This window comes from Talpa occidentalis, unplaced genomic scaffold, assembly GCF_014898055.3.
Source record: "Talpa occidentalis isolate TD23 unplaced genomic scaffold, MPIMG_talOcc4v2.1, whole genome shotgun sequence".
Classification (NCBI taxonomy): Eukaryota; Metazoa; Chordata; class Mammalia; order Eulipotyphla; family Talpidae; genus Talpa; species Talpa occidentalis.
In genome coordinates, this window is record NW_026555331.1 from 60,504,800 (window position 1) to 60,527,405 (window position 22,606).

Genomic DNA, 22,606 nt, shown 5'->3' on the forward strand with positions numbered 1-22,606 from the left:
TACACTTCAGTATAAAACAATTAGCACTACTGGGTAGCCTTTATTATGAATTTATATTTTGAGCCTTTTATCACTGAGAAATAAAAGTTTCTGTATTGAGTTTAAAAGATTCAAATGTAAAGGAGCAAAGACAAACCCAACTTAATACTTCAGAGCCATCCTAGCAAAAGGAGTATTACCTGCTCTCTAAACAGCCATGCCCCACCAGCTCCTGATCAGTTCCTGCTCTCCCAACCTAATTCTTTCAGAAAATCTGAAATGATAACCCTCAAGCCCTTGTGAATTTCTCAGTCTCTAATGCCCACCCAGTTCTTGCAACTCTCATTTAGACACAAATCTGCCTTCTCTGAGCATATGCTGCCTCTACTGTAACCTTAACCTGAATCTTCTCCATCCTCCCTTTACTTTCCCTGAGACTCATCACTATATAATTAATGTCTTCTGATACCTATGACATTCTTTCATTTGGTATTATAGTATTCTTTTGTTTCATTATCCTCTTCTGTGCCCCAACCCCACCTCAACTGCCTTATTTCTCTTTTTGGTGATGACATTAAAAAGAAGGGAGATGCTTGAATATATACCTCTTTCAACATCAAAGTATTATCACTCTAAAAATTATGCACCTATTGTGAAATCTTTCAAAAAGTAATGATACAGGAAGGCCTTATGATATTAAATATATCATCTATATTTATGCAGCATCTAAATATGCATTTTCAAAAGTAGGACTCATTAGTCCTGCAATAGACTGAAAGAGATAAGGACTTTAAATACATATGCCTTATATAAACATGAATTGTTTTCTCTATGCATGCACAGAGAAAATAGACTAAATGAAACTGCATCAATTTGGTAATAATAACTATCATTTTTGGATGGTAACATTGCAAAGTATTTTTTTTTTATTTAGGGCATATCTATCAATATTTATTGCTTAATTTTAAAATACAATAGTTAATCCATTACACATCAGTGTAAGTAACATTTTTAATGAAAGTTTATGATATTCTCTAAAACATAATAAATTTAGTGTAGAAAGTGGCCTTGCAATATCTGGTATAATAAATAGGATATAGCAGGATTCTCTTATCTACTTCTCATTCAGTCTGCTGTGACATCACAGATCACGAAGCCTCTGGAAAACTCAACTGTGCCACATGGTAGGCCAGTATCTTCCTTAGAATTAAAAAGCTTTCACCTTACAGATCTCCCAAGAGGGTATCAGGGACCCTAGGAGGCCTGAGACCATACTTTGAGAACTGTTGCTCTTGCACACTGACCGATGGGATGATTGGATAAAATAATCCTCTAATGACTGGAATGAAAGAAAAAACACATGGAAAAGGAGCTGAGAAAAACATATTCAGCCTGTGGTCAATAAATACTGAGTGCCTACCATGTGTCTGAGTGAAAAGCACTGAAAATACTAACACTCATACTAGTCGTTCCTTATCTTCCTCAATATAGAAAGACTCATTTTGACTTACAAAAAATTTCAGGATTGTAAATTAGTATGTTTTCAATTAATTTAGTGATGATTTAATTGCCACAACAGTATCTGTGGACATTCCTTATGCAAGTACTTTATTGTCAACCTTCAACTTTTATTTTCCAAATTTCCAATAAATATTACTCAGTACTATTATAATGAAAAACACACATCATAAAAAGAACCAGTTCTAGCCTTCTAATTACTTCTAAAAAGGCATGTGGGCAGTCAGTATTCCTGTTGTAGCTGACGTGCCCACCTTTAGAGCACCACAAGTGTGGTCATGAGGTGGACACAGGTACTTCAGCAAGTGGGTCCCGCCCTGTTTTCCCTCTTGTAAACTAGGCTGAAATTTTCAGTGACTCGACTAAATGGAGAAAAGCCACAGCCATCCTAAGATCAGAAACAAAACAAAGATGACCACTATCTCCAAAATTATTCAATATCATATATGAACTGTTAGCCAATGCTATTAAATGAGAAAAAATGAGGAGTAATATATGTAAAACAAAAGTTAAACTGTTTGTAAATGATATAACTGCATTAACTGGAAACCCTAGAGAATCAGTTTGAAAACTAATTAAAAAATAACAAAATAATTCAGTAATGTAACAGTATATAAAATTGACATACCGATGGGGCCTCCCTGGTGATGCAAAGGGTTAAGGGTCTTCACTATGAAGCAATCCAAAGCTACTGCAACACGAGTTCGATCCCCGGCCAGGGAGCTAACCCACATGGCACAGCAGACCTCTAGTGTCTCACCCACTGCTCCCCTCAGCAGTGTGTTTCTGCTTCCCACTCTGTCTCTGGTGAATCCTCTCACTCCCCCCAAACCTCTGGTCTGTACCCCAGTTCTTATATGCCTGAATAAATAAATCTTAAAAAAAAAAAAAAAAAAAGTAACAGACTGATGTTAACAGCCTCCAATCACACAATGACCACTTAGAAGATTCAGTGTTGGAGAAAAATTTAGGTATAAAACTTACAAGGAAATATTTAAAATCATAGTAAAACACACAAAAATAGAGTTGAACCAATTGGAAAGACATTCTTGTTTTTAGATAGCATGATTTTACATCACAAATGATAATTTGCAAATTTAGCATAATGTAAATAAAAATACAAACATTTTTATGGAACCAAACAAGTTAATACTGTACTTATAAACACATATATAAACAAACATGTAAGACTATCCAGCAAAACATTAAAAAGGAAAATCTCATAGAGAAAACTAGATATATCAGATATTAAAATATACTACAAAGCCTCTGTAAATAAAACAGTGGGCTACTGGCTCATTAATTGACAAATAGATCAAAGGATCAGAATAAAGTGCAGCTATGGGGCCTCCCCGGTGGCGCAGCGGTGGAGCGCTGGGTTGCGAAGCTGCCCGCAGCCTCTGCGGCGCCGGTTCAATCCCCGGCGGCTCCCCGGCCACTGGAGGAGGGTCCCGCATGGCGCGCGGACCTCTCCTGCCGCCCGCTGCTCCCCTCAGCAGTGTGCTTCGGTCCTTCTGCCTGCTCTGCTCCCCGCTCTGGCTCTGGTGAATTCTCTCACCCTCCCGCGCTTCTGCGCTTCTGACTGTACCCAGTGCTTGTATAAACAAAGACAAACAAACAAACAAATAAATAAATAAAAAAAAATAAAATAAAATAAAGTGCAGCTATGGTACCACATAAATGTTACTTTAGTATATGATGAAGGTTGTAGCTCAAATAACTGGGTCTAAGATGGACTTTTGAATAACAGAGCTGGAAAAATAATGTATTTACAAAGCATAAAATTAGAGGCATGCTCTATGCCATATAGAAGAATAAACAGCAGAGGATTAGGTGCCTGCATGTAGAAAATTAAACCATGCAAAAACTACAGGATAAATATGGCAAATCCTGCTTTACCCCATTTGAGGGTAAAGTCTTTCTAACGATGATTCAAAAGCCAGATATAATAACAGATTAATAAATCTAACTATATATATATTGTTTAAATTCACAATGTAAAAACCAACAATGTCAGAAGACAACTGAATCTGGGAAAAAACAGATATAAAAGATATAAAAATGGCTATAATAAAAGAAATGGTAATTAAAACTAGACTAAAGTATGATTTTTCACAAAAAGTAAAAAATCAAACACCACACTATATTGGAAAGTTTGTACAATATTAGTAGAAATGCCAATTGACATAGCACTTATGGAAAGGAATCTGGTAAAACCTAACAGAACTGTATATGCTTTCCTTTTGATCTAGCAATCCCACTACTAAAAATTTACTCTGAAGCTATGCCTTCAATTCAAAAATACATAGGCACAATGTTCTTGCAGAATTATCTGCAACTGTGAACTATCAGAAGCCACTAACATGTCCACATACAAAGGAGATTGGTTGGATAAGCTACAATATAGCCCTAAAATGGAATATTATGCAGCTATCATAAAGAATGAGACAGATCTATAAAGTGACAGCAAGTAATTTCCAGAATATGGTACAGCATAAAAAGCAAAGTACAAACATGTACTGATGCTATACTATGTTATTCTTTTGTATATAAGGAAGAAATGGAAATATTATATATTATATATAAAATATATAACAGCACTTTCATGTGAAAAATGACAAAAGACTAAAGATGGGATTATTAAGAATGTGAGTACGAATGGGGAGGAAAGGGATTAAACAAATCATTTAAATATTTCATGAATTTGATAAAAAAAGAAAAGAAAGCATCAAGGATAGAAGGGGAATGGGAATAGAATACAAATATAACAGTCCCTCCTTATTCATGGGGGACACACTCCAATGCCCCCAGTGTTGCCTAAAACCACGAATAGTACCAAACCCAACATATACTATGTTTTTTCCCTTTACATAGTTGCTTTATAATAAAGTTTAATTAATAAATTAGTCACAGTAAGAGGTGTGATGATAATAAAATAGAACAATTACAATGGTATACTTTAATAAAAGTTATGTGAATGTGAGTGTGTGTCTCTCAAAATATCTTATTGCACACATAACATTTTGAGACTGTGGTTTACCACAGGTAACTGAAACCACTGGAAAGTTAAACAATGGATAAGGGGGAACTATTGTACAAACAGAAACTAATGAATCAAACTGAGTATCAAATCAATAACATAACCACAGTGAAAGGAGTTGGGGGAGGAGAAGATCTAACCCAAGGAATTTTTAAAGGAAGCATTTAGACTCAATACCTTCATAGTAAAGACAAAAAACTCTAAACAAATACTGGATGAACTCTACTCAGTAGGCTTCTTTTTCAAAGAAATAAGATCTAATAATCTTGAAACCACTTCTTGACAATAAGCAAATGTGTTATGGATGGTAATAATCAGATTATTGTGGCCAAAGAAGAGAGTTATTAATATTGGAAAAAGATAATATGGAAATATTGTATTTGCAGCATTGTCTGCAACTGGATGGTATGGAAATAAAATTGGAAGCATCAATATAAAGAAATTGTTTCTCATTGTTGTTAAAAAGGTAAGTGTGTAGACAGAGGGGGATGTGTGTGTATATATGTATGTATATGTAATAAACATACACATATGTATATGTAAGGTGTGCGTGTATATTTGATGTGTATATATATACCTCCTCACCTGCCCCACTGAGCAGAGAATGAAGCAATGACTTTCCAGCAGCAATGAGCACACCTACTATTCGAATCTTGGTTTCTAAATGCCATTCTTCAGTAATTCAACCAAGGTTCCTTGGAGAAATAACTGATTCCAGGACATACTTAAACAAGGAAACTAAAAGATGCATGTGGAATATCCTCTGGTGCCAGAAAGTAAAGTATTCCAAGAAAGATGGGGATAAAGTCAAAAGGAGAGAGTCAGCTTGAAGGGCATCCTGCTGGCTAACTCTGGGATAATGTAAGCAAAGTAAAGAATGATAATATTAATAAAAAATTATGACCCAATGAGAAAAATAAGACTCTACAGGTTTATACTTAGCTACAAAGAAGCAAATGGGCACAGGGTTTAAGCTCATCCTATTAGTATAAGGCCAACTAATAAACTAAGAAGGAATGATGGAATCAGTACATACCACTTAGCACCACTAGCATAATTAACAGCCTTATAGTATCTTTATGCAAGATACCATTTAATCATAAAAACAAGAATTCTTTGTACTATTTCTATAATTTTTCTGTATCTCGTACATTATGTCAAAATAAAAGATATACAAATATGTTAGTTTCATGGAAATTTTAATTTCCTGTTGATTTCAATAATAGCAGACAGGAAAGTTTGTTGGCCTCATCTCATATGACTGGCCTCCCTGGCCTGGCCACAGTACCTGCTCGTGAACATCATGTGCTCCTCTAAGGTCATGGACAGATGACATCAGATATTTTCTACGAATCAAGAACCCCAGGCCCTATTGCACACTGATTTGGATGATATCCATCTAGTAGGGCCCTTTTTTTTTAGCACTTGATACTTTAACTACTTTTCTCTAGATTTGATTTGATAAATCTACCAGAGTACTCTCTCTGAGATACTTAGTTATCTCCTTTTTTGCCTGTCTTAACCACTCTCCTTGTACGACTATATGAAATCATGTCATTATGTATAATTTCCACATGTATAAACTCATCATGCTCTGAGTATAAATAATTACAGCTAATATTTACCAAGCATTTTTTTAATGCCAGATTCTGTATTTAACTGAACTCTCATAAAAACACTGATAAGAAACTTCTTCAACATTTTACTTGATAAACAGGCTATGCTTACAAAACTTCTTCAGAAGTGCATCAGTTTATTAACATGGTGTTAATTACAATGAAGGAGAATAATAGAAACAATGGGGCCTCATGTTTTGCTTTTCTAGAATAGGATAAATTTCCTTAGGCTATTTTTATAACAACTCACAAAAGCCTCTCTTTAATTCCTAGAATTTACAAATAAGTTATGGGTTTCTTGCCTTATAAAGTTTAAAGTAAATTTCATTTTTACATTATCAATGAATATTTTGGACCTTACTCTGTGATTATTGCTTAGGGTAGAAAATGGCCCCCATCTTCCTCACAGGATGAACACTGATCTTTATTTACAACAATGCTGGTTCATCAAAATGTAAATTTTAATCTAGTATACTGCCCACATCTACAATCCAGAACAATAATTCACTATTTTTCAATTTAGTTTTTTAAATTATAAAATTCAAATTAACTGAACAAAAATTAGAAATAGAGACAGATAAGTCAATATTCCCTGCTTCTTCAAACATGAGTGGTATCACAATTTTCTAAGAGCCTTTAGACAATACTGGAATTCTCTCAAATGTTAGGCATCCCATGTACAGATGGGAGAGAGTAGCCCCACAGAGTAAAATCCATTCTCAGAGGATATGCAAATATAACTTTCCCCATTTTTCTATTATCGCATGAGTTTTTGCCCCTCCAAAAAGAACTACTTGGTGAAACATAAAACTTAGGTGATTTTATACCAATTACCCATGTTTGAGTAAAACAACATTCATGAAATATCAAAGATATAAAAAAATAGCTGACAATAGCCTCCAAAGTATTAAGTACATCAAATGCAAATTTTCTAATTATAAATTTTTTAATTTTCCCAATTATTTAGTATCATGAAACATATTTAGTACCTTGGAAGTATATTATTCCCCCATTTAAAAAAAAAAATCACAGTCTACTTACAAGTTTTTGTATTTTACATAGAACTCCTCAACTTCTACATCCTCTCCAGATTCCTTCTGCAACAAAAGAGAATTTCAGCAATACTTAAAAACCATATATAAGAATATTCTAAAAGTAATGATTTACTCCCACAGGAATACAAACTAGGAGTGATAAAAGCAGTAAAAGATGTTCTTTGGAAGAGGTGCACCTTGTGAGTTGGTGGGAGGCCGGGGAGACGAAGACTGACATGCTTAGACCCATGCACGCTGCTCGACGTGCTACAGCTCCTAAGATATGAATCACTTTAACTCCTCCCTAACCACATGCAGCTTCATTCACAACAACCTGACCCCAAATGTGGCTCTCTGCCAAACCCACAGTGTTAAGTAGACGCCAAGTGTACCATTTTCTCAGGCAGCAGCCAATTAGCAACTGCTCTCCTGAATGCCATATGTATTATTTTTGGCTGCCTCATGGCAACTTTACATTGAGGGTTTTGTAATGTTTTAAAATATTTAAAAGACATTTATTCCTCCATATAGTTAATAACTCTAAACAAGAAACCATATAAAACTAAACCTTGTTCTTATGCTGTAATTTCACTGTATCACTATTCACAGTTTTAGTTTTACTCAATGGTACAATTAAAACCTCTCAGACAAGATGTCTCACACATATAGCAGCCAAATAAAATTAACACTGCAAATACTACATTTAGGTAAGGTTAAAATTGTGATACACATTAGCCAAATCAGGAGTTCAGTGGTAAGATTATCTGTAACTTCTCCCTTGATCCAACTCACCGGAGTGTATACAAAAGAAATCACTCATGATATTTTAAGCATCTCTTTCAATATTTTTTTCCTTTTGGTTTTAGGCTGTTAAACACATTGTAATATGTAATTTTCTTCTAGAACATTTGATCAGATAAATTAGGGATGTAAAACATAAATACCACTTACAGATGTTTAGGGATTGCTTTTATACTCTTACAAGAGTACCCAAGTCTGCCTTGAGGGTCACAATTGGCTGCTAAGCTTTCTCAGAGATGCTGCAAAAAAACTGAAGGCAAGTAGGAACATGGTGGAGGACAAAGGAGTGAACACTTCTGGTGGATGACAGACTGGCACAGGATCTATTCCAAGAGACTATGATGAGTTCCTTCCTAATCTTTAAAATATCATCAAAAATTGTGAACTTAAACTTTTCTTTGAAATGCTCACATATCAGTTAAACCTAAATTTTAAATAGTTTTTCTATCTGCCCAGACATCACAGGAGAGTCAGGAGTGTGATCAAAACCCATTAATATCTTGTTCTACACAAATGGATCTATAAACAGTAATGACTTATAAAACAGCTTTTAAGTCAATGTATCAGAAAACCACCAATGACCAGACTTTTTGTTGCCCAAAATGAGAAGAAACGTTTACTTTCAAGGACCAACAACATAAACCTGAAATTTACTTATAAATTCTAGTCTGTTCAAGCCCTAACCCAGCCAGCACCCACGTAGCCCCAATTTATTCTACTCCCACATTACATTTTCTAGCCCCAATATTATTCTACTCCCACATTTCAACAATCATTTCAAGATACATTATCTTTGCTTACAACTCGATATTGGGGAAGAAAGTGAAGGTGAGACAGTAGATAACCCAGGAAAATGGGAAGCCAGGTTGAGCCTAGATCTGCTGATGCTTCTCATAGCATATCAACCTACAATGGAATTAAAATGAGTAATCTAATGGTTTTATACTTTTGATACTTCTTTCAATCCTGAGTTTTCCAAAATTAAGTGTTTGAGGTGGCAGAAAGACAAGTTTTATTACTTCTATGCTGCATTATTTCTTGATTTCTTCCTGATCTTTCCTCATATTCCATTCTTTCCATTTCATGTGGTCTCACCATTCCATAATTACTAAGTGGGCACCAAAGTCCATAGGATCAACTCTTAAGCAACAGAGGTAGTTTTTGTTCTGTCTCAGTGCTGCTCCCAAAGACTGACTCTTACAACCCTCAACTGTCTTTTCTTGACTCTCATAAATACCCATATTCTTGTGATGATTAATTATTTCTGGGAACTTGATGTGAAGACATCCAAACAGAGGGTCTAGAGCTGTCTGGGGGGCCCAGACATGGACTATGGTGGAGGGCTATGAATGTCTTAGTAGTGAGTATGGTGTAGTACATACATCTGAAGAAGTGTGAACCTATAGCTCTTAATCATAGATGGTTTTGTACGCCAACATCACCACAATAAAAAAATAATACAATTAAAATAAATAAGCTCTTAAAAAGAAAATGTATTATGTAGTTAACTTGAAAAAAAAATAAAGAATTTTAGGGGAGATAGTTGCTTTTGAAACTATTTTTGACCTAGTACAAAAAGGATTTAAATCATTGTTCCCCAAAGACAGATGGCTCATAGCAGAAAAAAAATTTCAAAGTAGAAATTTAAATGAGTAAATGTGGGAGGCAAAAAAGAGAGCTGACCTTTATACAAGCCAAAAGTTCACTCTTATATTTATCTCAAAATTCAACTGTCAACTCCATCCCTTCCACTAGGTCTCATGATCATTACTTTTGACTTAGAAGAGCATAAATGACAGCCATCTATATTTAAAATGAGGTGCTGAATTCAGGAGTCTCTGTCAGATGGGCTCTCTGAGTTTGTATAACTCCATCATAACCCATCATCCTTCTTAGGCTACAATGATGAGATCAACTGCCTCTGAAATCCATTAATTGAGTCCCACTATGTGTCAGCACCATAGAGAGTAGGCTCTGAGAACTCACAGTCAGTTTCCCTTTTGTTGCTAGGGAAAGATAAAGGCACCTTCTCAGAGCCACTTCTTCAATTATTCATGGTAATAGGAAGCAGACCAGCAGGCAGAATTAGAATTCACAGGAAAATCTCAAATTTCCTTTTGTTCCTATTTGCCACACTTTCCTCCAGTGTTATTAAAGCTGATAACTGAAGTAACTATTTTGAGAACATTAGCAGTTTAAAAAGTTAGTACCTGCTAATGTTTACAATCTGCTAAATGGCTATATGAAATGCCGATAATCTACAATAAATTTAATGGAATCCTTATCTCTTCCTTACTTTGAATCATTAAAAAATATAAATTTTCCACAAATTTTCTCCATCCCAAAATTCACCTATTCAACAAACATTCCAAACTCATGTATAATTACAATGACTTTTAATCTCCTATGATATACAAATCATCATCTGTAAAAGGCAATACTTATACTGAAACAATGGGTGCCGACATTTAAAGGGTAGTAAAAAAAAGGGGGGGGGGAATCCTGGAAGTGGACAAAACAAAAAGAAAAAGCAGTATCCTACATAATGCATAGACTAAGTAGCTCTGAATAATAGACCTAATTACAATTTGCAACCTCCTAACCTGCTGAGTATGCCTGCTGAAGAACTATCAATTGAATGAAAATTAATATATCCCATCCAAACCACATGCTATTTACTCAAACAAGTCACTTCAATTCAGTGAAGGGGACTATTCTTCAATGCATGTCAAGTATTTAAATTTTGTCACATTTCTACAATTCACAAATTAACAGTTCCAGAGTCATTAGTTGGACAAAAATGCAACCTTTCTAATGAGTTAAATAGCGCTCATTTCTACTTGATCAGGTGGGAAATTTGGTTGAGATTTTATCATTTAAATAAACAGAGATGAAATCCTCATGTTCAAAGAATCACCAGAAAGCTACTCCATACCACTGTCTATATATTCAATTGGAAAATATCTTGACATGTTTCTCTTGATTATTTCCATAGGAACTAGAGTTGTATATTCTGATACAAATCCACCCTTTGAGTAACACAATAGAAAAGCAAACAGTATTGCAATTAAGGCAAAGAGAATTTTACTGCAAGAGCAAAACAACTTTTGAGCCCCTCCAGATAGTAACTGAATAGTAAAGGTTTCCTATTTGATAAAGCCTGGGATTTTAGCGTAAGTCCTGTGATTCCTGCATTCCTGATCGTGGTCAATGGGAAGTTATACTTCTGTACACATTTTACTTTTATTAAAAAGCTTGTTTTTCATGTCAAAATAGGGAAGTCATACTTCTATTCACCTTGAAAGCAAATAAATGAAAGAACTGTGTATTGCACAATGATTCAAGATGAAAGATAAACACCTGTATCTAAAAGAGCAGAGATAGTGAAAACTGTATGCTAGAATATGTAAATGTACCTGGATGTAATTCTTCAAACTAAATAAAGCAATTTCTCAAACTGGGCAAGAAAGAAGATGTTGGGATGAACGAGGAATCTCTATCAGTAAGGAAATACGGTGTTATTGGAATTCTTTGTCACAGAGCATATATGTCCTTCAATGAAAAAGCTGTCTAGTGACAGTTATTTAGAGCTCACCTTTGCAGATCAATATGAGGTGTGAATAATTTTGAAGAATAAGTCATAATATCTTCAAAAATTACACTGGAAATAGTTCTATATTTCACTTCTGCACTGACCAAAAATATTAAGATTTTTAATTATTAAAATTATAATTTTATAATTATAATCATAAAATTGTTTTAAATATTTTTAAAAGTATGAGAAAACGCCTATTCACTGAAATGACAAATGGAACTTCCATCCTGGGGCAGAGGGGAGAAAGGCAAGAGGTAGTGAACTTTCCTAAGAGAGATGAAGAGGTATATTCATGTTTATGATTTCTATGAATAGTATTTTTTAAAAAACAAACCTCTAACTCTAAAATTCCTATACATTTCTTTGGAGACTTTTGAGCTTCTTACCTACTCTAAGTGATACAACAACAAATGTTACTACATCAAACTAAAAAGCTTCCATGCCACAAAGGAAATCAACAAAATGAAAAGGCGAACTACTGAATGGGAAAAAAAAATTTGCAGATCACGTACTGATTAGGGCTTGATAGCCAAAATATACAAAGAATTCAAACAATAACAAAACCTAACCAAACCAAAATAATCCAATTAAAAAATGGGCAAAAGGGGCCTTCCCTAGTGGTGCAGCGGTTGAGCGCTGGGCTGCAAGGCTGCCCGCAGCCTCTGCAGCACGGGTTCGTTCCCCGGCTGCCGGCGAGGGTCCCATTAAAAAAAAAAAAAAAGAAAGTGCAAAAGGTCTGAAAGGTCATTTTTCCAAAGAAGACACATACTTGGCCAACAGGCACATGAAAAGGTGTTCCACATCATTAATAATCAGAGAAATATAAATCAAGACCACAGTGAGATATTACCTTACACCTGTTAGAATGGCTATTATTAAAAAAAAAAAAAAAGAAAGAAAGAAGGGCCTCCCCTGGTGGCGCAGTGGTTGAGCGCTGGGCTGCAAATCTGCAGCGCTGGTTCAATCCCCAGCCGGCAGGCGAGGGTCCCACATGGCAAGACACCTCTCCTGCCTCACCAGCTGCTCCCTTCAGCAGTGTACTTCATCAGTTTGCCTGTTCTGTTCCCCACTCTGGCTCTGGTGAATTCTCTCACCCTCCCACACTTCTGACTGCACCCAGTGCTTGTATAAATAAATAAATAAATCTTTTAAAAAATAAATAAAATAAAGAAAGAAGAAGAAGAAAAAATAGCAAGTGCTAGGAAGGATGTGGAGAAAAAGGAAGCCTGGTGCACTACTAGTGGGAACATAAATTATTGTAAACACTATGGGAAATAATACGGAGATTTCTCAAAAGTATTCAAAATAGATCAAGCAATTCTACTTCTGGGTATTTATCCAAAGAAAATAAAAACACTAACTCAAAAACATTTAGTGCACCCCTATGCAGCACTAATCACAGTAGCCAAGGCATGAAAACAATCTAAGTATCCATAAAAGGATGAATAAAAAAAATGTGGTATATTCAGTCAAGAATCACTTAAAGAAACATGTTCTTAGGTAATGTGTCATTGTGTAAACATCGTAGAATGTAATTACATAAATCCAGATGGCATGGCCTATCACACACCTAAGCTATATGATTGGGACTAGCACCATAAATGCAGTCTGTCACTCACCAAAATGTTATTAAGCATGTACGCCGTCTGTATAATGGAAAATTATTCAGCCATAAAAAAGAAGGAAACCTTGTCCTTTTGAACATATAGAAGAACGTTGAGAATATTACGCTAAGTGGAAAAAGTCAGAGAAAGATAAACACTGTATGACCTCACATATGTGGAATCTCAAAAAAAACAAAAAGCCAAGATGACAGATACAGAGAGCAATTTGATAGCTGCCAGAGGCAGGGGATGATAGGTGAAAGGGATGAAAAGGTACAAGCTTCCAGTTTTAAATAAGTCATGGGGAAATAATATACAGCATAGCAACTATAGCTAATAATACTGTATCACATATTTGAAAGTTGCCAAGAAAATAAATCTAAAAAGTTCACATCACAACAACAAAAAAATTCTGATGTAATAAAAATTCTGATGTAATAAAAATAAATGATATAATAAAGTACTGATTGTTTGATATATTTTAATGTCACTTGGGGCTGAATACCCCAAAGATTTATATTGGGTTAATAAAACAGACCAGATTATAAATATCACTAGAATTTTTGTTTTTTTTTTTTATTGTGGTGAAAATTTCAAAGAAAATTAAAAAGCAAGAAATAATTTCAGCCATACATACACCCATAGGTTTTGATCACTCCAAATTGTGCTTACCTGTTTTTTCACTGAACGACTACTCATGATTTTTTCAACCACTGGACCGTCTGCATCAACAGATTCCTAAAAAATAAAGTATATTGAATGAATCAAAATAGAAAACATTTCATTTTAAATTGTGGAAGCAAGAAATCATTCCTGTTGGCATCTACCTCCATACCTTTTAAATTCATTCCATTTAAAGCACTGGATACAAAGTTACTAATGAGAAATGTAGCCAAAATGAACAAAAATCTCACTTTGCAAAATGGCAAAAGGAAGATCTGTGTTTATTACTTCATGATTATGAAGTTTAATTACGTGGACTAGCATGGGTCCCTAAAGCCAGAGAGCATTCAGAAACTCCAGCTGCCACAAGAAAATAATCTCTGCATGATATCAGTCAAAAATATGAATCTTCTTCATTTATACCCATGGGGTAAATATACTCATCATTGTGTTACTGTATGCAGCTTTTATCTTTAGAGGTCACATAAAGTGTTATATAATGTCTTAACATAGCACAAATTACCAAATAAAATACAAAACTGCATTTAATATACTTTTCAATGTGTTATCAGTTTGTTAACTAAAGTACAGTAACGGTAAGAAAATTGCTTTTCTCTTTAAAAAAATCTTTACAATAATCAATCCTACATTACTATCCATATTTTATACAAACTATTTTATCCATCATTTACATTGCACAGAGAATAAAGTATGCCCTGCTGAGTACTACAAGGCAGTAATTTCATAAAGGGGTTCTTACAGTGCCTAACAGCAGGAGACAGGCTTGAGTGGTGTATTAAAGTCCCAGAAGCTGCAGCACTGAATTCTCAGAGGTAAATTCAGCAGCCCTGCATCCTAGGTCTGACTCTTCCTCAATGTAGACCATCAATTCTCCAAAATTATGTCAAATTACCTATCACAGGCTTGTATAAAAATAAATTTCAGTGAACAAGGGCATTTTAAAAGATACTGCTAAACAACTAAGTTCCCATGGCATGTTAGCCAACATTAGATGAGTGTTCCCCAGCTCAAAGTTCAATGCTTCCACTGAATTTCTCCAGCTCCAGCCATAAAATGTCCATTCCATCTTTTGAAGTGCATGGCGCACCACACGTATCTGGATGCTGACCTGCTGCTCCGACTGCGAGGTGTTTGAAGGGGAGTCTCTCCCAGCAGCATCTGCATCATCTGCCTCCTCGTCAGAAATCTTGAACTCCAGGTCTTCTGTGTATCGCTTTCTTTTCACCTGCCTGCTGGAACGTCTCTTCTAAAACAAAAGCCCAGTAAGAGGGTTTAGAAGGCAAGCAATGATGCTCTTTATAACTTTTCAGAATGGTATGATATAAATTTGTAAAAATTAATCTTATAGGAAAGGTGATCACTTTAATTCTGTAAATCACACAAGAGATCACAGTAGCAATGAAGATAATGGACATTGGGGAAAATTTAAAGTCACATGCCTATAACAGTCATGACTCTACCACTTCCAACTATGTGGTTTTCAACTGGAATATGGGAATAAAAACAAATCTTTATTTTTTTTTTTAAGACTTATTTATTTATTTATACAAGCACTGGATACAGTCAGAAGCACGGGAGGGTGAGAGAATTCACCAGAGCCAGAGCGGGGAGCAGAACAGGCAGAATGACGAAATACACTGCTAAGGAGAGCAGCAAGCGTGGCAGGAGAGGTCTGCACGCCATATGGGACCCTCTCCCACTCACCGGCAGCTAGGGATCCAACTGGTGCTGCAAAGGCTGTGGGCAGCTTCGCAGCCCAGCACTCAACCACTGCGCCACCACAAATCTAATACTTCACTCAGCCAGAATGTTGCTCAAAAGTGAAGGCAATATTGAAGGAGGGTAATAAGTATATAGGGGCTCATTAAACTAGTCTACATGTCAAAAAAGTGAAGAATTAGAAAATAATCTGTAAATCATTAAGTTCTACATGAATACAGTCATAATACTATACAAAATATTCCTAACATTTCAAAGGACCATTTAAATAGCCCAAGGTTAAAACAGTTTGCATTTTAATCATAGTTCTAAGCAAAATTGTCTGAAACTTTTTGGAGATGAAGGACTGAATGACAGAATTTATAACAAGTAATGATGGAAAATAATTTTCCATTTTAAAAATTTCCCTACCACACTGATTAAAGTTTATAAAAAAAGGGCAAAAGCTACTATTAGTAGGCTTATTGGCAAAACAGGTTCTTTTCTACCCTAGTGGTCACAATAGAATTCAATGCACTTTTGTAGGGAAATGCAGTCATAGCAATCAAAATTTAAAACATGCCCACCCTTGGACCAAACAATTGTACTGCTAGCAAGCTACATAACATATTTGGGGACTATCTGTAAAATAAGTTGTTGAGTAGAAAGAAAAGCAAGTCACAAAATAATTAGTTTATAACTCTATTTACAATTACAAAAAACCTGGTGTATATATTTTCATCAATATATAAACTCAAGAAAAAGATACTGTGCATCGCATTTAGTTCTGTGAATGATTATTTGCTAAAAAGTAAGTGCCTATGCATATTTTCAATAACAAAAAAATTGGAAAACAACAAATTGTCAATCCATATTAAATTCAAGGGAGTGATTGTAACCGGAGAGTTAGTTTTGCTAGTTAATTAAAAGCATTAGAAATAAACTTTTCATCAATATGTGTATGTGGTAAAATATAAGATAATTCTAAAATGACAGAGATAAATTTTAAATCACTCAAAGTGTAACAGTACTAGATGAGTTCACAAAACACAGAAAAAACGGAAATAGTGAAAACAACACACGAATTTTTTTCCTTATAATTAGGAAATAGAGTGTTTTTAAGGGGTCTTACAAATTTTAATGCAGGGACAAGAAAGCAGAAGACAAATTCTCCTAAGAAACCCAAGGAATGAAGGCCACAGCATTTCCATGACTCAGTCAATACCAACAAAAATCCCAGTAACTTGTCTCAAGGAGTGGGTTGAATGATTTCTATTTAAATAAGACTGGGTTCTCCCCGCTATCAAAAAATGATTTGAGGTAGTTCACAATATAAACTCAGGATAACATGAACATCAAATGGGTTGTCGGAGACTGTGAACTTGTTGTCCCCTACACAGTCTCATACTCATGGCTGAGAGACACAAAGCACTTTTGCAACATGAAGTTATTTGGGGCAATGTCATATTAACAAACTTCCTAGTGCTTAGACAGCATAGTGATATGGGCCAGAGTTCCTCCTTGGGCCTCCTCCTCCTCTTCAGTCCTAGCCAGAACAACTAATTACAGGTGATGCAGAAGCTAGCAAGGGTCTGCTGTTTGCAAACCTTCCCCATATTACCAGGGACTGTTTGATCTGGTGAGCCCTAGAGCTGAGTGTCCATGTCCCAGACTCTTACTATGTTATGCTGAAAGTTACTGCATGGAAACCCCAGTTTCCTGGTATGAAGAATGGGGTTCCATATGTAACTACCTCATAAGGACCATGAAAAGAACATCTAAGAATTTATTTAATGCATTTAGAATAGTGCATGGAAAACATTAATGCCAAATGCACTCAGTAGAAATTAAGTTATCTTTAATTAGCTCCACCTTTCCAAAGAAATATCAGAATACAATAAGGCTACAAGACCTGGCTTCCTTTCTCTCTTCCAAGGCTGATCCAGAATAATGCTCGCTCATGTGCCTACTTTGCCATCCCTCTCTTTTTGGCTGTCAATTTCTTCAAGAGATATAAGGCTACTATCAGTAACAATATTTCAATTTTGTGAAATTTAACATATCTATATTTCATTTGATATAAAAATTAAACTAAACTGAGATGGATTTGTCTATATTTTCATCTTAATGGCATTACTATAAGCAGGAATGTTTCACTAATGGTACATCGGTGATGTTTTATCAGGTTAACATGGTTGGAGTGGGCATAAGTAAACACACCTGGATAGGGTCTAAGCAAATGCACTTTACAAAACTCCCATTCTAATATTAAAGAAATATTCCAGTATGAGACAGGGATGTCTCTTTTTCAATAGAGATTTACAAATTGCAGGTATAACTTTTATGTAAAATAAATGTTTTTACTCATAGAAACTCCGTGATACAATTCCGTGCAACAGTGATGGGGTCAGTTAGTAGTGGATACAAGGTCAATTCATAAGAGTAACATAAATCCAAAATTCAATTAGAACTGAATTTTCTGAAGTTTTTTAAATGTTTTATGGCTTCTCTAACTTCTAAATAATTCTTTTCTACCTTCTAAATAATTGATCTTAGGTTTATTTATTTGGATATAGTTTCCTTTTATGAATTCCTAATATAAAATAAAATTGTTCACTACAAGTTTCTATTATGACTTGTTAAACTATTACTATTTGGAAGATATCTCTATATCAAAATATAATGTTAAGAACTGCATTTTAACCATAACTCAAAATCTTTGAATTGACACTAAAATAAAGGTCAACTTGTTCAACTCAGATTGCTTTAGAAAATTACTCAGAGTTAAAATAGGTATAGTAAATGTGTACTCAACAAGGGGGTACTTTATGACACAATTCTGAGTTCATTAAAAATATATGGCATTTTACTAAAGTTTAAACACATCAATCACAAAACTTAAGAACTTTAACTTAAAGCCTTTCATGCATGCTCTACAGGAAGAAACACCATAAACAAGTAGTCGGCATCACTTCCTGGCAGAGACACCAAGAAAGGCCTGCCTTTCAAGTCAGAGCTACTTGTGTGGTTGCTTATATTAGCTGTTGAACCCATAATAGCTATGCACTAGCCAATAAGAAAGGATGCACCAATCTTCATTTGAATTGATTAGCATTTTTCCATAACTGAACTAGAGAAGAAAACAAACATTTAAGACTGCATTAATACAGACTTCAAAAAACAGCAGTGGTATTTGTGAAAGAACAATAGAATTTTCTTGACTTGTGTGAATAAATCTTAATGTTGCTCAAATACTACTGTCACAAAGGATTTAGTCTAAGCAAACACAATTCAGGAAAAACACTCTTGAGCATAAAAATGAAAATGAAATCACTAAAATACTTAAAAAACTCTCTAAGCAATTTTTTAAAAGATACCTACTTATCTTTTCAATCTTTTCACTGATGAGTAAAATAAAATTATTAAATTAACCCAAGCTGCCAGAGGTGTCACTGTTACTTCCAGAACCAAACTAAAACAAACCAAATCAAAATACACTCATTCATTCACACACACATTATCTCTTCTCAATCCTTTTCATAATTTAGGTCATTCTGTGAGGAATAGATATCAAGAAGTTCTACTAAAAGCAACAAACAAAAAAGCTACTAACATTCTTTAGACTAGAGTTGTGTATTACAAATATTTTGCTGGTAACTTAGAAGTTAATTGGTAGGGGTATAAGTAGAAAGTACTGACTGTTCACTAGAGACTAGAAAAGTCAAGCAAGCTTCTGGGGAGCTGGCTTCCTGTTCTAGCAGGGCTCCTCATAACTATTCCTTAACAACTTAGATGTCATTCACAGAAGTTACATTCCCAGCCATTCCAGAGGACCATATTGGCATCCTTCCAGGGACCCTAACAAGGAAATGATTTTTAATGGTTTTTTGTAAGGGTCCCTTACCTCACCCTTCCAATCAGTGAAGGCAGTGTGCTTTACACAAAAGAATCTAAATTCCTAACATTTATTTCAGAGCTAGTTTTGCAACAGATTCCTATTAAATTCTCTAGAAGCCAGAAGAATCGAACACTGGGAAATGCTGCAGCACTCTCATCCAGAAAGTCACTGACTTGTTCATACAAAATTTTAATGTTATATGAATATATCTCAATTCTGTGCAGCCTCTGCAGCGCCGGTTCAATCCCCAGCTGCTGGGTGAGGATCCCACATGGCATGCAGACCTCTCCTGCCGCCTGCTGCTCCCCTCAGCAGTGTACGTCGTCAGTCTGCCTGTTCTGCTTTCCGCTCTGGCTCTGGTGAATTCTCTCACCCTCCCGCGCTTCTGACTGTACCCAGTGCTTGTATAAATAAATAATTAAAAAAAAATTCTCAATTCTGACCATAAGAAGTCAGAACTCTGAAGTCTAGCTATGTATTACAATAACCTTGATTGTTTCACTCTGTAAAATATAAGAATTGACAAGCACCAAACTTTGGAGAAAATCAGAAATGTAAATGAAGCTTAAAGTAAACCAATACATTAACAACATATTAGCACTAACACATATAGAAATATCAAAAGATACATTTACAGAAATAAATGAAGATTCTTGGTTTTAAGATGGAGTCAGAGTTAGCACAACCCAGAAGTCAGGAGTTTAATTTCACACTAGCTCTTAGCTCGCATCACTATGGATATAATGTTCCAGACAACAATAAAGACATCTTTATAGCAGCTCTATAACAAAGACAGGGAGGTCTAGTGTACTTGATATGCAGCTAAAGTTACCCATGCTGAGTAACCAAGGCTGGAGAACAGAATAATGGTATTACCTGAACACCTGGGTCCTCATCTTCTTCAGGAGGAGGAGATGGTGGGGGCGTTTTGTCTAAGTCTGAATTTTCAGAACCTTCTGTTTTTCCCTTGTTGACCTTTTTCTTCAAAGCACTTGCTTCTGAATCAGGTTTCTTATTACTAAAATTCAAAGTGCAACACTTAGTGTTCATTTTTTAATGAGGCTTTCCACATACCCCATGCCTGATATTTCCCACATTAGTATCTCAAAAAGTATCAAGGAGAATTGGTAAAACAATACATGTTTTCCATTTATAGTTATATGCTACTATCCATGAAGTTTTTCTGGCAAAACCCCTACTGATGACCTTTAGCAAATACCCGACCTAATTAAAAAACAAATTGCATGAAAAAACTCCTAATACGAAACTTAATATATTTGTTCAACTAGACAATGCAAAATCCCTGTTGATATACCCACCCATAATGAAGAATCAGGTTAAGAAAGTACTTTTGCTATCGAGTTTTCAAGGTACAGAATATGTTTTCTTAAACTGTCAAGGAAAACTAGAATATAATTATCATTTCTTTATGCCTCTTGCAGTTTTCAATACTATTTAAATCCTTTTTTTTTTTGACTAGTGCTACTAGCTGTCCCTTTTCATATTTTCCAGCTATGTTTTTATTCAACTTAAAACATTATAGAATACAATAACATGTATGGCAAAGTCTTACTCCATTTGATTTTATTTAATGTTGTGTACTTGATTAGAAATAAACTTTTTTAGGTACTGTACTGTATTTTTTTTACGGTAGTCACAATTGCCTTTTATTTAAAGTTAGATTTCTGAAATATAAAAACATAGCAAAGCAACCCCAATAATTAAAGTACATGTCTCACAGTATGTTTCTATCAAACATTAATAGGATTTGAATGTCACACAAGTCAAAAGACATGAATGAACTCTATGGAAAAAAAATGTTTTCAAATTTAAGTTTACCATCAACTTTAGAATATTTGACATTCTTTTTGAGTGTACCCTTAGTGCTACCTCCCATTTCAATTTTGAAACCAGCCCCAAGGTTTTCTAATGTCAATTATTTATTAGCCAACATTTAAAGTAATCTAACCTCAGTAATGATTATTTCTTACTCTTTCTAGAGAACCTGAAATTCTAGTAAATTTTAAAAGCAAAAGATATTTCAAAAACATTTACAAAGTTTATTTACAGAACTTTATAAATTCCCAGAAGGAATGCCAGCAGCATGCATTAAACACCATTTTCCTCGTATGCTCGGCTGCTACAAAAAGGAAGAGGAACCAGGATGTCCATATTCTATTATTTAAGTGAAGCAGGTGTCATGTGAAATATTTCAAATAATTTGTTAATATTATAAAGTATCCACCACACATTAAAATGTATTTTTGCAATGAATAAATAAAATCTTAGATAATCTTAAATATTAATCTTAACCCAGTTATTTTGAAATACTCACAGCTTGTTTTTATTTTATTAACATTTTAACATAGTAAATAGACACATAGGCAAATAACTTCCAACAATTTGGGATTACAGCGAATGGCAGTTAGGCTTAAAGAGTTCTTTTTATTTGTTTTTAAAAATGCAGTGTCCTAAAAACTTTAAGTCCCTAAAAGATCCACAGAAAGCATAATATTTTTTAAATTAAAAAAAAAAATCCATACAACAGTTCCTCATCCAACTGTCCTAGTGTTTACGCTACACATGGACAGAAGTCTCCCCTACTATGAGGCTCCATTTCCAGCATTTATTTCCGCTCTAACTGCCACAAATTATACAATACTACAGCTGAACGCTGGGCCCCTTTCCTTTCATCTGCACGCCAAGAGCAATCAGATTACCCTGGTAACCAGCGGTCACATGACCAGCACCTGCTCTTTTGGCTGGATGCCACTGACTAAAGCCATCTGCTTCCCTCAATCAGCTTTCAAACATTCTCAACACCTGCGCTGCAGTGTTTTGTGGTTTCTTTTATCAAATCAGTGCAAAACTGCTTCCAAAACTTTACATATTTCTCAAATTTGTTTAAATCAGAGGTAGGCCTGTCACAGAGTTGAACCACTGCCAGGTAAAGGAAGTTGGCAGCTAGTGCTTTTCATGGTGACCTCTCTGCACCAGAGCAAAGGACACGATTTAATTTAGTGGGGTTACTGTGCCCTGTGTGAACTATCTTATAGGAGTGAAAGCCTTGCTGTCTTGAATCCCACTAGAGCCCAGGTCTGATGAAATATCAATTTGCTGAAGGAGAGAAGTGTTAATG

At 35.0% G+C, this 22,606-nt stretch overlaps 1 protein-coding gene across 5 annotated transcripts in view; it reads right to left on the bottom strand.

The window, feature by feature from the left end:
• Window positions 1-22,606, bottom strand: part of CHD7 (chromodomain helicase DNA binding protein 7) — a 189,101-nt gene that overhangs the window by 48,081 nt on the left and 118,414 nt on the right. For all 5 annotated transcript variants that reach the window (XM_037506252.1, XM_037506276.2, XM_037506270.2 and 2 more), the window contains exons 4-7: window positions 20,344-20,485; window positions 14,980-15,117; window positions 13,860-13,925; window positions 7,195-7,250 (exon numbers count right to left, since the gene is read on the bottom strand). In XM_037506252.1, the coding sequence (XP_037362149.1) occupies window positions 7,195-7,250; window positions 13,860-13,925; window positions 14,980-15,117; window positions 20,344-20,485 (402 nt within the window). The remainder of the gene's footprint in view (window positions 1-7,194; window positions 7,251-13,859; window positions 13,926-14,979; window positions 15,118-20,343; window positions 20,486-22,606) is intronic.